The 15,105-nt window shown below is 43.1% G+C and overlaps 2 protein-coding genes across 2 annotated transcripts; both read left to right on the forward strand.

The window, feature by feature from the left end:
• LOC139580845 (tubulin-specific chaperone C-like) lies at positions 1-1,747 on the forward strand. The gene is made up of 2 exons (XM_071409910.1): positions 1-624; positions 759-1,747. Exons 1-2 carry the CDS (start codon positions 58-60, stop codon positions 1,224-1,226), a joined length of 1,035 nt encoding a protein of 344 aa, XP_071266011.1. The 5' UTR covers positions 1-57; the 3' UTR covers positions 1,227-1,747.
• Positions 1,748-2,491: 744 nt separating this feature from the next.
• LOC139580846 (peripherin-2-like) lies at positions 2,492-9,561 on the forward strand. Its single transcript, XM_071409911.1, has 3 exons — positions 2,492-3,817; positions 6,404-6,650; positions 8,043-9,561. Exons 1-3 carry the CDS (start codon positions 3,237-3,239, stop codon positions 8,247-8,249), a joined length of 1,035 nt encoding a protein of 344 aa, XP_071266012.1. The 5' UTR covers positions 2,492-3,236; the 3' UTR covers positions 8,250-9,561.
• Positions 9,562-15,105: the final 5,544 nt, after the last annotated feature.

Consider the following 15,105-nt stretch of genomic DNA (forward strand, 5'->3'; position numbering starts at 1 on the left):
AACCGCTTCTTCTTCCGTATTCGAATCTTTGCGGATACAAACAATATCAGTGAAAACATGGACGTGGAGAGTGGTACTTGTCAGGGAAACGAGGATTCTGGTCCCAGTGAGTCCGGCATTAAGATCCCGGACAGGATGCTGAAACGAGAACAAGATAGGCTTGAGGACGTGGAGAGAAAGAAAGAAGCGAAAAATAGCCAGTCTGTCACGGAGGAGAAGAGTGGGTTCTTCACCGCGACTTTCAGTAGTGAAAGGGCGACTATCGAGGAGTTACTGGAGGGCTGCTCGGGGGCTACTGACCGCGCCCTGGCCACTCAAACCTTGGAGGAAGTGACTACTAAAACACAGCTCCTCCAGAAGTTTCTAAACGATAGCATGGTGTTTTTACCGCAGTACGAGCTGAGACAGGCCCAGGCGGCGCTCCAGAAACTACAGAACTGTCTGGCCGAGAAGAGAGACGAGATTCTCCCCAAGAAGAAGTTCGCCTTTAGGTCGCGCGCAGCAAATACACCCAAAGTAGACCCACCAGCTCCACCTGTAACGCCTAAGGATTCTGGCCGAACTAAAGTGGAAGGAGCCATAAGCCCCCCAGAGCAGTGTGGCTTCTCCCACTTTGAGGGCCAGGTAACAGTCCCTAACATAACAATATTCAAGCATTTCTTCTGAGAATGTTTGTCTCTAGTCAATTGTGGTTTAGGTTCTACTCTTTGCAGGTATGTATCTTAAATGTCTGATGACCACTGTTTTATTTTTGGCAGGTGCTGACCAAGTCAGGGGAGGAGATTAAACAACAGGATGTTCTACTGACCCACCTGACCAACTGCAAGGTCAGACTCCTGGGCTCCCCCAGCACCGTCCACATCAAACACGTCCAGAACTGTGAAATCTTCTCTGGGCCAGTGTCCAGCTCTGTGTTTGTGGACCACTGCACCGGCAGCACTCTCTCCTTCCCATGCCAGCAGCTACGGACTCACCACACCACCGACACACAGGTCTATCTGCATGTCACCAGTCGCGCCATCATAGAGGACTGCCAAGGGGTGCGCTTTGCCCCCTTTGCCTGGTCCTACCTGGGTCTGGACCAGGACTTCAAGGTGTCTGGTCTGGATCGGGAGAGGAACAACTGGAACCATGTGGATGATTTTAACTGGCTGGCCTTAGGTACCCAATCTCCTAACTGGTCTGTCATTCCAGAAACGGAGAGAAGAACAGAGTGGGACTCCTAGAGACATTAGTATACAAAGAGCCTGTCAATCAAAGAAATACATTTTTCTTATTTTCTTTCAGCCCTGAAGCCTTACGTGACTTTGCTTTTCATGCTGATGAGTTGTTCCATCGTACTCACAGTTGTTCCATAGATGTCCTGACAGGGTTAACCATTAAATAAATATTGGGTAATATTCACGGTAGCGTGCTGCCTGTAATCTTTAATATTTCCTCACAGGGAGATAAAAAGTTGCTGCATTACTGCTTTCTCACGACCATACTGAGCAATAAACAGAATATTTTAACCACAGGTAATGTGTTAACCACAGGTAACACAGCTTATTGCATGCTCATTTAATCAGGACCATCTTAGTCCTTAAATGCCATCTTATGTTTACAAACAGCACTTGTTCTGTCATTATTCTCCCATCTATAAAGCACTAAATACCTCACTGTATCTGTTCTTCTGATTTAAGTGGTCTGGAGTAAATACTAGAGATGTGAATAAAGGGTTTGGCTGACACCAACCAACCAATCTGTCTTTAATTGTGCATGAAATAATTTACTGAAACAGTTAGGGGTGGTTTCCCTTACACAGATTAAGCCTAGTCCTCAAATTCCTAGGACTCTCTCTATTGAAAATGCTGTTTAGTCCAGGACTAGTCTTAATCTGTGCATGCCCCTAATGGTTTCTTCCCCTTTCCACATCCTGTCCCCACTCTTCCCATGAGATAGCTAACTCATTCGATGTCAATATCATACTGCTGTCGTGACAGTGCTGATCTCCGCCCTCAGGTACACTAACACCAGTATGCTCTTCTGGTTTCTCTGATCTCTGGCTCGGTCACATTCTGCCAACTACTGAAGGTGTCATCAGGTCTGCTGGCCTGTTGTGCGTCCCAGTGTAGCTCACATGTACACTAGTCTATCATGTAGTTAATTGAATGCACTGACACAACCACACACATCTCCCTGCTCTCATATACTGTACACATCACAATCCTAACTTTGCTGTGCTGTGAAGAGGCCCCCGTTAGAAGTTAGTTATTGGTCTACCAAACTGCCATCAGCATACACTGATAGTTCAGTTAGTGTAGACACAAACACCTATATCTAAATCTGCCTGCTTCCTTACTACGGGTTAAGAGACGGGCAGGTTGTTGATATTGACTGCTTAGTGTAGGTGGAGCTAAGTGGGTCATGGGGAGTCTGAGGGGCTTACATGGTTTTTGGGTGGTTTACTGAAACATCTTAAGTGACTACACTGTAAACATTCTTCCTTGTCTGAACCCAGGGACCCCTTCCAAAAGTGCAGCACGGCGTAGTTCCACATCTCCAGTCTCCATCAACCGTTAACTGTCCTTATTAATGGCCCCCGGTGCATTCGATCAGGGTGACGATGACCATGTGAGCATTCAAACCAATTATGTCTCCTGGCAACAGCTTACAGCCAGGCTCATCTTCTGGAGAGGGATTTTTGTAAATGGGATCAGGCTGCTTACAGGGGATTATCATGACGCACCTCCCCGCCGCCTGGAATCTGGAGGATCTTCCTCAATCCTCTTCCAACCAGCGAAAGGAACATCACGATTAGCCTCACCTGTTGATTTCAATGTTTTTGGAGGGAAAGTTTAGAACCAAGGCAAGGGGGCAGGTGTGACCCTGTGTTCTGTCATCTGTCTGGGTGAGTTTTCTTTGTAGGGACCGGCCACTATGGGAGAGGAGAGGGCCCTGAAGGAATAACCGCACTCCTCTTTCTTTACCTCTGCTCCTTCTCTCTGGGATGGATTACAGATCATTCCCTGAGCTGACAGTCCTGCACTGCTGGATGAGCTGCAGGAGAGACTGAGAGACGAAGAGAACGGCTGAAACCACCTTACAGGGAATCAACGGTTCACACCGCTTAACGAGAACAGCTGAAACTCTGCTGGCTGGGACATCCAGAAGAAGGACCAGACCTTAGAGCTATATCTCATCTCAGTAGTGTACTTTGCTTGTGTATAGGTAAGGAATATCCCTAGGTTGCCACCATGGCACTAATGGTGGTCAAGTTTGACCTGAAGAAGCGGGTGAAGCTAGCCCAGTTCCTATGGCTGATGTACTGGTTCTCAGTGATGGCAGGCGTGCTCGTCTTCAGCATGGGGCTGTTCTTTAAGATCGAGCTGCGTAAGCGCTCGGAGATGATGGACAACAATGAGAGCCACTTCGTTCCTAACTTACTAATTGCCGTGGGGCTGCTGGCCTGTGGGATCAACGCCATGGGAGGCAAGATCTGCTACGACTCCTTGGACCCTATCAAGTTCTCCAGGTGGAAGCCTATGCTCAAACCCTTCCTAGTCTCCTGTGTGGCTTTCAATTGTCTCCTGGTGCTGACGGCTCTGCTCTGCTTCCTGATGAGGATCCCTCTCCAGTTCACGCTGGCCGAGGGCCTGAAGAACGCCCTGAAGTTCTACAAGGACACAGACACGCCGGGACGCTGCTACATGAAGAGGACTTTGGACCAGATGCAGATTGAGTTCCGTTGCTGCGGCAACAACAACTTCAGGGACTGGTTCGAGATCCAGTGGGTCAGCAACCGCTACCTGGACTTCAGCGCCAAGGAAGTAAAAGAGTGAGTCATGATATTAGCAACAGCTCTAGGATCAGTTCTAAAGCTATCCCAACCCTATCCCTAACTATTAGGTGGTTATAATGTAAGTAAAAAAATAAATAAGAGGCCTATATATTAGGCCCACACCAACAAATGGCATGAATGGAGATTGTAGGGTTAGGTTATGGTGAGTTCACTGTTCTTAATGGGTGTTCAGTATAAATGGATTGCAGGTGCAAGGAGGGATAAGCAATATAAAAGGGTCACTTTCGATTATAAGGTAAAGGAGGGATTACAGGGTCAGTGGATTTGAGGTTTTAGTGTTAGAGGTGGTGATGGGGCTGTGCGTACGTGTGGGTTGGTTTTCGTGTGGAGTAATAACGAAAGTGGTGGTGGGGAGGGAGGTGAGCTTTCTGTGAGAGTTGAAGGGGAATGATGCAAGGGTTTGTTTTACAGTGTATGGGTGTAAGGTGTGTTTGGGTGCAGGTGTTTCAAGTGTTGGTTTTCAGTGTAAGTGATATCAAGTGTGTGGTTGTAAAAATGGACAGTTTTCATTATGTGTTCTCAGGTGTGCATTCACCATGTGTGCGAATGTGTGTGTGTGCCTGTGAGTTCTTAGTGGCCAATCTTCTTGGACCACATTTCCTCCTCCTTCAGGCTTATGTGCTAACCAATCAGTATGCGGCCTTGTGATGGTCTGGGAATAGACCTGTCTAGAGGGAGAGACAGAGTTAGCCAACAAGGCCTTGCGTGGAGACAGTGATTGGCCAACCATTCACTTACGACAATTATTGACCAATAAGGGCTTAGCTAGACACAGTGATTAACCAATTGGACCTCAAGGAGATATTAGCTGCATGCTCTTTTGATTCAGGGTTGATGATGATGGTGATGGTCTATGGGCTGTTAAAGGACCACATCTTAGTCCTGCTTAAATTGCTCATCTTTCAGGAAACAAATTATCTAAAGCAGGGCCTGAAAACCCTCCTCCTGGAGATCTATGCAAATTTTGTCTCTAGCCCTACTGTAATACACCTGATTCGGCAAATCAAGGTCCTGTTAAGAGTTTCCCATCCCTGGTCTGTGTCAGCGTTAACCTACAGTGTGAGTACTCCCAAACAAGTGTAATTACATGTCCATATTGTTGGGAATGACTGGGAATGATCTGTATCCCTGTCACATTTTTATTTAACTAGGCAAGTCAGTTAAGAACAAATTCTTATTTACAATGACGGTCTAGGAACAGTGGGTTAACTGCTTTGTTCAGGAGTAGAACAACAGATTTTTACCTTGTTAGGGGATTCGATAGGGGATTCGATCTAGCAACCTTTCAGTTACTGGCTCAACACTCTAACCACTAGGCTACCTGCTAGGCTATCACACCACTCTTTCCATAATGCTAATTTAGAACTGCCCTACACCTGTCAATCACAATTGAAACCCCACCCCCAGACCACCCAAAGGCCAAATGCACACTTCCTCCTACAGAATCATAGATTACTGCTGTCACAGTCAGTCCATTCAGTCTCACTTTGTTAGGATAATCCTCATCTACTCAGACGATCTACAAACTGCTTGATTGATTACCCGTCAACTACAACTCTGTTGACAAGCCACAACGATGTTTACTACTACTGTATATCCAGCCATCTATTAGCTAGTATGCAGACTAATTCCATTTCGGCAATTCATCCTCATTGAAAGTAATGGATCAATCATCAATTTTTTAATACAATTTCAATACATCCTCTGAAATGCCCTCTCAGTGTAGGAGAGGAAAGTAACTCTGGGAGAGATCATTCGTAAGTGGTGTGCAGCATGATTTTCCATATCCTTTTGCTGTAATTTCTGAGTATTTGGCAGATATACTATATGTGCATCTTTCCAAGAAAGATGTGTCCTCCAAGAGTTGCTGAATGTTCTTCTCATCTTCAGTGTGCATATCTGTTTATGTTGGAAAGCGAGGTATAGTGGAAGTATTATTGTTCCTTCTCAATGTGAGCAGAGTTCTTGGCTCATGCACCTTCGTTGGAAAGCAAGTGACAGTATTAGTTTTCCTTTGCACTGTTTCTTCCCAAAGCCAGTGTGAAGAGGCCGTGTTCACAGTAGGGAGGAGCTAATGGGGTTAATCCCGTTCAAACAGCATGTGAGAGACTGATAGACCTTCATGATCCTCTCTTTACCAGGTACACTGTGAACTGATTTCAGCTCTGTGTCAGAAACAATGCAAGCACTGTAAACCCTCTATCATGGATACTGAATGAAAAATCAGTGTTAGGTTGTGTCAAGGTATGAGTGACTTTGTTGTAGATGTTCTTTCAGCCTAAACCTACCTTTCTAAATGCTGGTAGTTCACTAGCACTTCCTCACACTTACAGTACATGATGGATGGATTGGGTAGCACTTTCATATATTACCCTGAGCCTAACCTCTGCCCTTTGCCATCTGACCCCCATTCGCTTCAGCAGTAATGTGGATGCGAAGTACCCGATGGATGGCTACCTTTTCACTCCGCTAACCCCATAAGACCTTGAACCTAACACACAATGCACTGACCCTAACCACAAAATACCCTAACCTCTGTCCTTTGCCTTTTCACCCCCCCAGTCGTATCGGCAGCAACGTGGATGGGAAGTACCTGATGGATGCTGTTCCATTCAGCTGCTGTAACCCCGGCTCCCCTCGGCCCTGCATCCAGTACCAGGTGACCAACAACACGGCCCACTACTCCTATGACCACCACACCGAGGACCTGAACATCTGGAAACGGGGCTGCCGCGACGCACTGATATCCTACTACGGAGGCATGATGAACACCATAGGAGCCCTGGTGCTACTGGTCGTTATTTTGGAGGTAAGGAAAACGCTCCCTATTACTCGCTTTTCAAAGGCGTGGTGGGGTGATTATTTTGTGATGGCGTTCATCACTGAGAGATGACAAAGTTGCCCCAGATGCCTGGCTAGATCCAGAGTTCCTTGCATGGTGTCCTCCTTTACTCTCAATGTACTTTTCCACACCTCCTCCACCCCTCCATCCCTCCTGCCATAGTCATGTTTCCAGGTCATGTGTGGGCTGCTGCTACACCTGCTGCTCTCTTCTGTAGAGGCTGCATCACCTGCTAGGCTTACAGCGGTACACACACATACACACCTGCCAGGTTTACAACGGTACACACAGACACAATGCTTACAACAGTAGTACACAGGGCTGGTAACTAGACTGCTGTACTGGTAATCCTGTGGGCCCGTGTGGATGCAGGCTTTCACAACAACCAAAGCAGACTAATTAAGACTAATTAAGTCCATATTGAAGAAGATTCATGGTTGGTTAGTTGAATCAGGTGTGTTACTGATTTTGGCTGGCGCAAAAGTCTGCAACCCCCACCAGCCTACGCAGACAAAAAAGCAAAATGGCTGCCCTTGAACATGCACTGTTTGTCTCTTGGTGCAACTCGCTCTTTTCAGAATAAATTATCTGAAGAAGTATGAGAGAAGTGTTACTATACATTTTTTGCTGTTTTGGTATTTGTGAAACATATATTACTAAGGACAGCAAATCTCTGTTCTAGAAATCTTACAGTACTTAACGTGTACTGAAAACCTGGACTCAATCTGCTGAAGCTTATCAGGGACAAAAACAACCATGGCTATCTCCTACCTGGAATAGCCATGGTTACGCAACTGTCTCCATGGTATTACCTTACCGATAGCCTTGTGAGAGGTGGAGTGATGTCTTAATTTGGGGGAGGGACCAATTATGGAAATCAGACTTCTGATCAAATACTGGGGGTTATAAAATGACCAATCAGAAACACAGATAGTGTAGAGGTAAAATAAAATACATATATTTGCTTGTGTATGCTATGCTACTACATTAGCAAACTTATGATTGCTTTTGCTTGTTGTTGCTTTCCCTGTTAGTGTGATTCTCTGTTTTTAACTCCTTGCTTCAGACTGGTTTGATGTGTTTATGTGGAACATATTCAATTGTTAAATGCTGATTGGTGTGATCCATTACCTACAGCTGTTAGTGCAGGCCGATGTGTCTCTCTCTCTCTCTGGGTCTACCCCTGTAGGTTGGTTAATGTGGGGTTAGATTCTGTTATGGTGGGTTTTCACTTTCAGTACATGAGCATGTTCTTGAACCTAGCTCTTACTTCAGGCCAGGTGTAGCTCTTCACACACTCTAGCTGTAGTCTTAGTCCAGGCTAGCTGTAACTAATTTGTCTCTCTATATCCTCTGTAGGTTATTGTGATGATCGGCCTCCAGTACGTGAACACCTCCCAGTGCAACCTGGCCAACCCAGAAGACCCAGAGAGTGAAAGCGAAGGCTGGATCCTGGAGAAGACGGTGAAGGAGACGTTTACTGACATCATGGACAAGATGAAAGCCATGAGCAAGGGTAACGCAGTGGAGGAGGGCGGAGTGGATGGTGTTGCCACGGTGAGCTGATCAAGATATGCCCACACAAACTGAGACCACTCCCACCAAATGAAATAGAGGGAGATTGACCACCTCCTTTGCATTTATTACACAAAATACACACATATGCGCACAACACACATGATTCTGGCCATCTGAAGGGAAAACTAAAATGGACACAAGTGGACAGATCCTGAGCACATGCCAGCACATAGGATATTTTGAATGTATAAATGCATGAATGTATGTGTAAGTTATATTATAACCAATTGATAAATTGACTTTCCAATATGCCCTCCTCCACCCCAATACACACACACACTCACAATACACTTTTTCTAAACCTTGTGATTTTTCAACACACACCTCCAACCCCAGCTTTGTTAATCTGCGAAGCAGTTCCCATTTGATGGGATGCTCTCTGTGTGTTTTCTAACATTCTGTATAGTTCTGCTCTATTTCATGTTCATATTTTACAACTTTATTTGTACCCCTTTTTTATAAAACGAGAGGAAAAACATAAACACTATCCACTGTCATGAAAATGCATAATGTCAGATGTTTGCATTGTATTGAGAATATATATAAACAGGTTAAGAGTAAGGTCAGGAAAGCAGGTATGTTGCATTTTAAGGATGGTGTGGGGCTGGTGGTTGCTACGCAACCCTCCATCCCAGAAAGGAGGTTAAAGTGGAAAGGTTAATTAATCGCTCAAGGAGCAGAGAGTTTTATCTTAAAACATTTTGACCCACCTGTAGAGCACTTTTTTTATTAGCAAATTCCAAAGAAATGGACTGAAACACCTCAGACATCACCTCTTTAAAGTCCTTCCTCTCCTACCATTACCTTGAGGGATGGAGCGGGGCTGGAAACTCCTGGGGGGTAGGGGAGGTGGAAACATTTCAACTTAACCTGATGGTGTTGAAGTTTGGGGTGCACTGCTGGAGGATTGGAGGGGCTATAGGAGACGAGGCGCGGGTGAAAGTGGCAGAGGTCAACCAGGGGTGACCCCAAAACTTGAGGACATTTGAGAGTGGCAGCTAAACCCCTGATCTCCAACCCCTGAACTCTGACCCCAGCCCCTGCTCTGTGACATCACTCAGCAGGTCCAATCAGCATTTCTCTTATTGGACCATCGAGAGTTACTGTATATATCACACTCACTGAGTTCCTGTACATACATCACTCATAGGCCAACGCCCGTGCTACTGTTATCTTTGTAAATAGTCTAGTATTGATAACTTTTTTTAAACAATGTAATTAATATAAATTATTTTATTTATTTTAAAGAAAATGTGTTTTGCCATGGGAAATCAATCTGATTTTCTTTCTGTATGTTGTGTAGAAAGATGATAAGACCATTGTGTACATTTGAATAAAGGAAGTTAGCCCCGTGAAGTAGAGTGTTGTGTTGTTTCTACTAAAGACTGATCAGAGATCAAACAGCAATGCCTTCTGGGAACTCAGTGGGGCACCTGATTTAGCCAATTGGATCAGGGTAATCATCAGATTATAGCGATCACATGGACACAGGACAACCATGCACATGGAGGTTGAAGGACGAAGGTGTGTGTATGTGTGTGTGTTCTGTGACTGTGTGTTCTGTGATTTTAGATTTGATCTATTACTTTCTATGTGTTTCTATTAGTTAGGCAAACAACGGATCCACCATTAACTACATTACAAATTCCAATGTCATTATTCAAGCACCTTTGTAAGACTTGATCTGGCTTATTGAATTGTCTAATCTTCAAATAGTCTGTCTATGACATTATGTGATTGTCTGTGTCGCGCTGTAAGGAGTAAGTCTCATTAAATCTATAAACTAACTCGACAACGCCAGAGCCCAGTCATTCATCTAAGCATTCATTGATCAACAGAGATACAACAACCTTATTCACCTACGGGCGATCATCACATATTTTGTCAAGTAAGTTTCCAACCAGCGCCATGGGGCCAAATTCTTCTACTTTGTTGTATATTTATAAATCGGCATATACCAGTGCCTTCAGAAAGTATTCACATCCCATGTCTTTTTCCAGATTGTATTGTGTTTCAAAGTGAGAACCTTTTGTACCACCAATCAAGGTTCTGATTCCACGTTCAGCCAGAGGGTAGACCTGTAGAGGGCTATATGGAGGGCAGGACAACAGTAGTTGTTATTTTGGTATTGTGCTGGACCAGGTATAATGGGGTAGTTAGCTAGTGAGTGGGGTCCTGAGGGGCAGTTAGTGGGTGTGTGGGGTAGTTGCAGGCACCGGTAAAGAGGCCAACAGTAGGTGGTGCTGTGGTTAATCAGCAGCTCTGAGCAGATAAGAAGCCTAAAGAAGCCTTAGGTTAACATTATTAGACATCAGCCTGGAGAACAACTGAACAGCCCTGGACATACATCACTAAGGGAGGGAGGGTGATGGAGGTGTGGAGGGAGGTGAGGCTGGGGAGTGTGAGGTAGAGAGAGAGAGGTTCTCACTATGCTCAGAGCCAGAGCACGCTGCTTAGACCACGGCGCCACGGCAGTTCACAATTGTCTAGCAAGCAGGGAGTGTACTTGATGATACTAAATGGAAACAGCACTTTTTTTTATCCTTTAGCTTTATGCTTTCCCCAAACCATAGCCCCAACCTTAACCACTCTGAATTAACACCTAAACTTAACCCTTTGAGTTGTTTCTGTTTTAACCCTGTAACCAAGTGGAATGAACCCTGTACCCACACGTAATTAATAGATGAAAAAATATATGTTCATCCAATTACGTCAAATTCCGAAGTAAAACTTTGAGATCAAGTTGCAGGCTATATAGGTGTTTCAGGGCTAGGGTGGGTAAAGCGTCTTAGGGTGGGTAAAGTGGGTTAGGGTGGGAAAGAGGGTTAGTGCTAGATGGATCAGGTGGGTTTATGGTTAGTGAAAGGGTAGGTGAAAGGTGTGTAGTAGGCAGGGGTAAAAGTAAGCCAAAACTGTCCGGTACTGGCAAAATAAATATTGGGGATACACCATACCGGTAAAACATGAGCCTTTTCACAATAATTAAAACAGATTCCAATAAAACTGTAGGCTGCTACACTATTTATCATTACCGCATGTCAGTCGCATGAAAAATTAGCGAATAGACTTAAACTTGTTGAATACTCTCCAAAATGCTATGTGCATTGACACTGACATTTTTGCCAATGCATACTGAGATGAGTGTCCGAGAACAAGATGAACGCAGGCAGTGTATTGTTTACAATTCAGTTTACAAGACTTGACTAGGCCTAATGACTGACAATAACCGAATAACCGAATGTCATTCATGACACTTTTGGTGTTTTGTATTTATCAAAAGGCACTGTATGGATGCCGGAATTATTTTAGAGTGGAGTAGCCTAACATACCGAACAAAAATATAAATGCAACAATTTCAAAGATTTTACTGAGTTACAGTTCATAGAAGGAAAATCAGTCAATTAAAATAAATTCATTAGGCCCTAATCTATGGATTTCACATGACTGGGCAAATGCTCAGCCATGGGTGGTCCTGGGAGGGCATAGGGCCACCAACTTGGGAGCCAGGTCCATCCACTGGGGAGACAGGCCCAGTCAATCAGAATGAGGTTTTCCCCACAAAAGGGCTTTATTACAGACAAAAATACTCCCACAGGTGAAGAAGACAGATGTGGAGGTCCAGGGCTGGCATGGTTACACGTGGTCTGCGGTTGTGAGGCCGGTTGGATGTACTGCCAAATTCTGTAAAACGATGTTGGAGGCGGCTTATGGTAGAGAAATGAACATTCAATTCTCTGGCAACAGCTCTGTTGGACATTTCTGTAGTCAGCATGCCAATTGCATGCTTCCTCAAAACTTGAGACATCTGTGGCATTGTGTTGTGTGACAAAAGGGCACATTTTAGAGTGGCCTTTTATTGTCCCCAACATAAGGTGCACCTGTGTAATGATCATGCTGTTTAATCAGTTTCCTGATATGCCACATCTGTCAGGTGGATGGATTATCTTGGCAAATGAGAAATGCTCACTAACAGGGATGTAAACATAATTGTTCACAAAATTTGAGAGAAATAAGCTTTTGTGTGTATGGAATATTTCTGGGATCTTTTATTTCAGCTCATGAAACATGGGACCAACACTTTACATGTTGTTTTATATTTTTGTTCAGTGTAGTTGGAATAGTAACTTAAGTCTGGACATTGACTGTCACGCCCTGACCTTAGAGAACCTTGTTATGTCTCTATTTGGTTTGGTCAGGGTGTGATTTGGGGTGGGTATTCTATGTTCTTTAGTTCTATTATTTGTATTTCTATGTTTTGGCCGGGTAGGGTTCTCAATCAGGGACAGCTGTCTATCATTGTCTCTGATTGAGAACCATACTTAGGCATCCCTTTTTCCCACCTGTCTTTGTGGGAGGTTAACTTTGTTTGTGGCACATAGCCGTTTAGCTTCACGGTTGTTTTGGATTGTTTATTGTTTTTGTCAGTTACTTAATAAATAAAGGATTATGTACGACAATTGACTATAGGCCTCACATGTAGCCAATTATAATATTAAGTGTCCCTCGTAATAAAATGATAGACCAAATTTAAATGTCCTTCTCGGGAACAGGAGTGTTGTGTTGCCTAAACGTGGAAATTCTTTCAGTGACATAAAAGCTTGACGATACTTCATTTTCAACCACATAGAATATGCTTCCAAGATGAACTGAAATACTATCAGAAACATGTTGGATTGTTTTCACAGCTTTTCATTTCCTTAAAACCGGTCAAACTGATGTCTCCCTGGTCCCTAAACGGTCTCGCTCCCTGAGATAAGCCGAAATGAAAGAGTCAACTAGATTGTCGATAATGCATTTATCATTATATTGATTTATGACATTTATGTAGTATTCTAGGCGAGCATCAAGTAATGACAGAAGAGAAGCTGCATGTATCTAAATATAGACAAGATTACAAAAAAATTGCCTACCAAATATCGGAAATTATAAACAGAAGAATATCTAAATGAGGATTTTAAAAAAGTATCATGCGCCTCTTGTCCTTCCGCCATCCCTGAGTAACTTGCGCAGGTAGCCTACATGAGCCCTTTGAAGTAATTGTTTGACAATCACGTGACTGGTTGTGTTTATGCCACATTAAAAGGGAGGATAATACATTTTAAACGTTAAATGACAAATCTTTACAGTTAGGTCCATAGAGATCTTATAGGGATTATATATGCAGGCTTAATTCTATGATTAGGCCCATATTTGTTTTACAAAATAACGTAAACACATAGGAAGTCCACGTACCGGGAAGAAATCAAATGTACTGATTAATAAAAAAAACATTATTTATGGAAAAAATGTTTAAAAAAAATATATATATTTATTAATGATATTATGAATACAAATGGACGAGTTTTGTCACATATGCAGCTATCGAAAATATATGGGAATATCTGCTCAATCCAAATTTACAACCAACTGATTGAGCATTACCACCAAAATGGAGGAGGGAAGTGGAAAAGTGAGAAGGTAGTGAACTTGTTTGCCTGCCATATATTAAAGATACAAATTAGCTGAAAGGAATTGGCATAAATAGAAAAATATACCAGTTTCATTTGAGGACAAACGTGTCGACAGCTGCGTCATACAGGTTGCGAAATAAATGGGAAGATATTTTCGATTCCATGGTTTATGAACTGGTACAAAACAAAACACTTGATTCAACACTTAGAGTTTTTCAATTTACATTATTATATACAATTCTTGCCACCAACAGAATACTATATATATGGGGCATACGACAGTCTCATCTCTGTAGATTTAGCTGCAAAGAGACAGAATCAATAGATAATTTATTCTGGTATTGCCCCTATGTAGCTTGTTTCTGGTCACAGGTTCAGGAATGGTAAAAACAAATCACAACATGCAGTTAAAATTAACCTTATAAATAGCAGTGTTGGTTGATTTAGAAAGCCATTGTCAGTCAATAAATAATATAATAATACTCGTAGTAAATGTTTTCATCTTTAGCTCACAATCTGTGGATACTATACGATTAGAAAGGTTAAAAAAGTTTTGTAAAACATCACAGCACAATTGAAAAATATATGGGTCATTGAAATCAACCAAAGGTGGTCTACGGTGATAGGTGGGATGGGCTGAGAGTGGCTGAGAGTTGGGATTAAAGAGCTTATGTTTGGTAATGTATTACTGTTATGTGACTGCTTTATATAAAACTACCATGTACAGTATGTAAAATGTATATGCAAAGTGTATGTACATGTAGCAGAAAAGCTGTAAAAAAAAACAAAAAAGATATTTGTCCTCCGAAGAAGGATGGTGGATGGATTAATAATTTGTCTTTTTTATTATAAAAAGAAGACCAAAAGTCAGCTATCTCTCAGGGGGTTAAACCTTCATAGGGAGAACTCTACAGTAGGTGGGATGAAATGGAGAGCTTCTGACATATCTGGGCCAGCAACATGGAGTTGCTGGAATTGACAGGGTTATGTATGGCTATGGCTGTGTCAAATTAACTATACAACATCAAGCACCTGTATTTCACCCTTGTTATTTCAGAGGGGCGATTGCAATCTTTTTATGAAGCCTACACAAGCCTTTACAACTCAACATAGGTAGTGGCAGGTAGCCGAGGTTAGAGTGTTGGGCCAGTGTCCTTTGTAACTCAGTTGGTAGAGCATGGCACTTGTAACACCAGGGTAAATGGGTTTGATTCCTGGGTCAACCCATATGTGAGATGTATGACTGTAAGCCACTTGGCAGATACAGTGCCTTCAGAAAGTATTCACATCCCTTTGACTTTCTCCAAATTTTGTTGTGTTACAAAGTGGGATTTAAATGGTTTTGGTCAACAATCTACACAAAATACTCTGTAATGTGGAAATGGAAGAAATAT

The sequence above is a fragment of the Salvelinus alpinus genome, chromosome 7, assembly GCF_045679555.1.
Source record: "Salvelinus alpinus chromosome 7, SLU_Salpinus.1, whole genome shotgun sequence".
Taxonomy (NCBI): domain Eukaryota; kingdom Metazoa; phylum Chordata; class Actinopteri; order Salmoniformes; family Salmonidae; genus Salvelinus; species Salvelinus alpinus.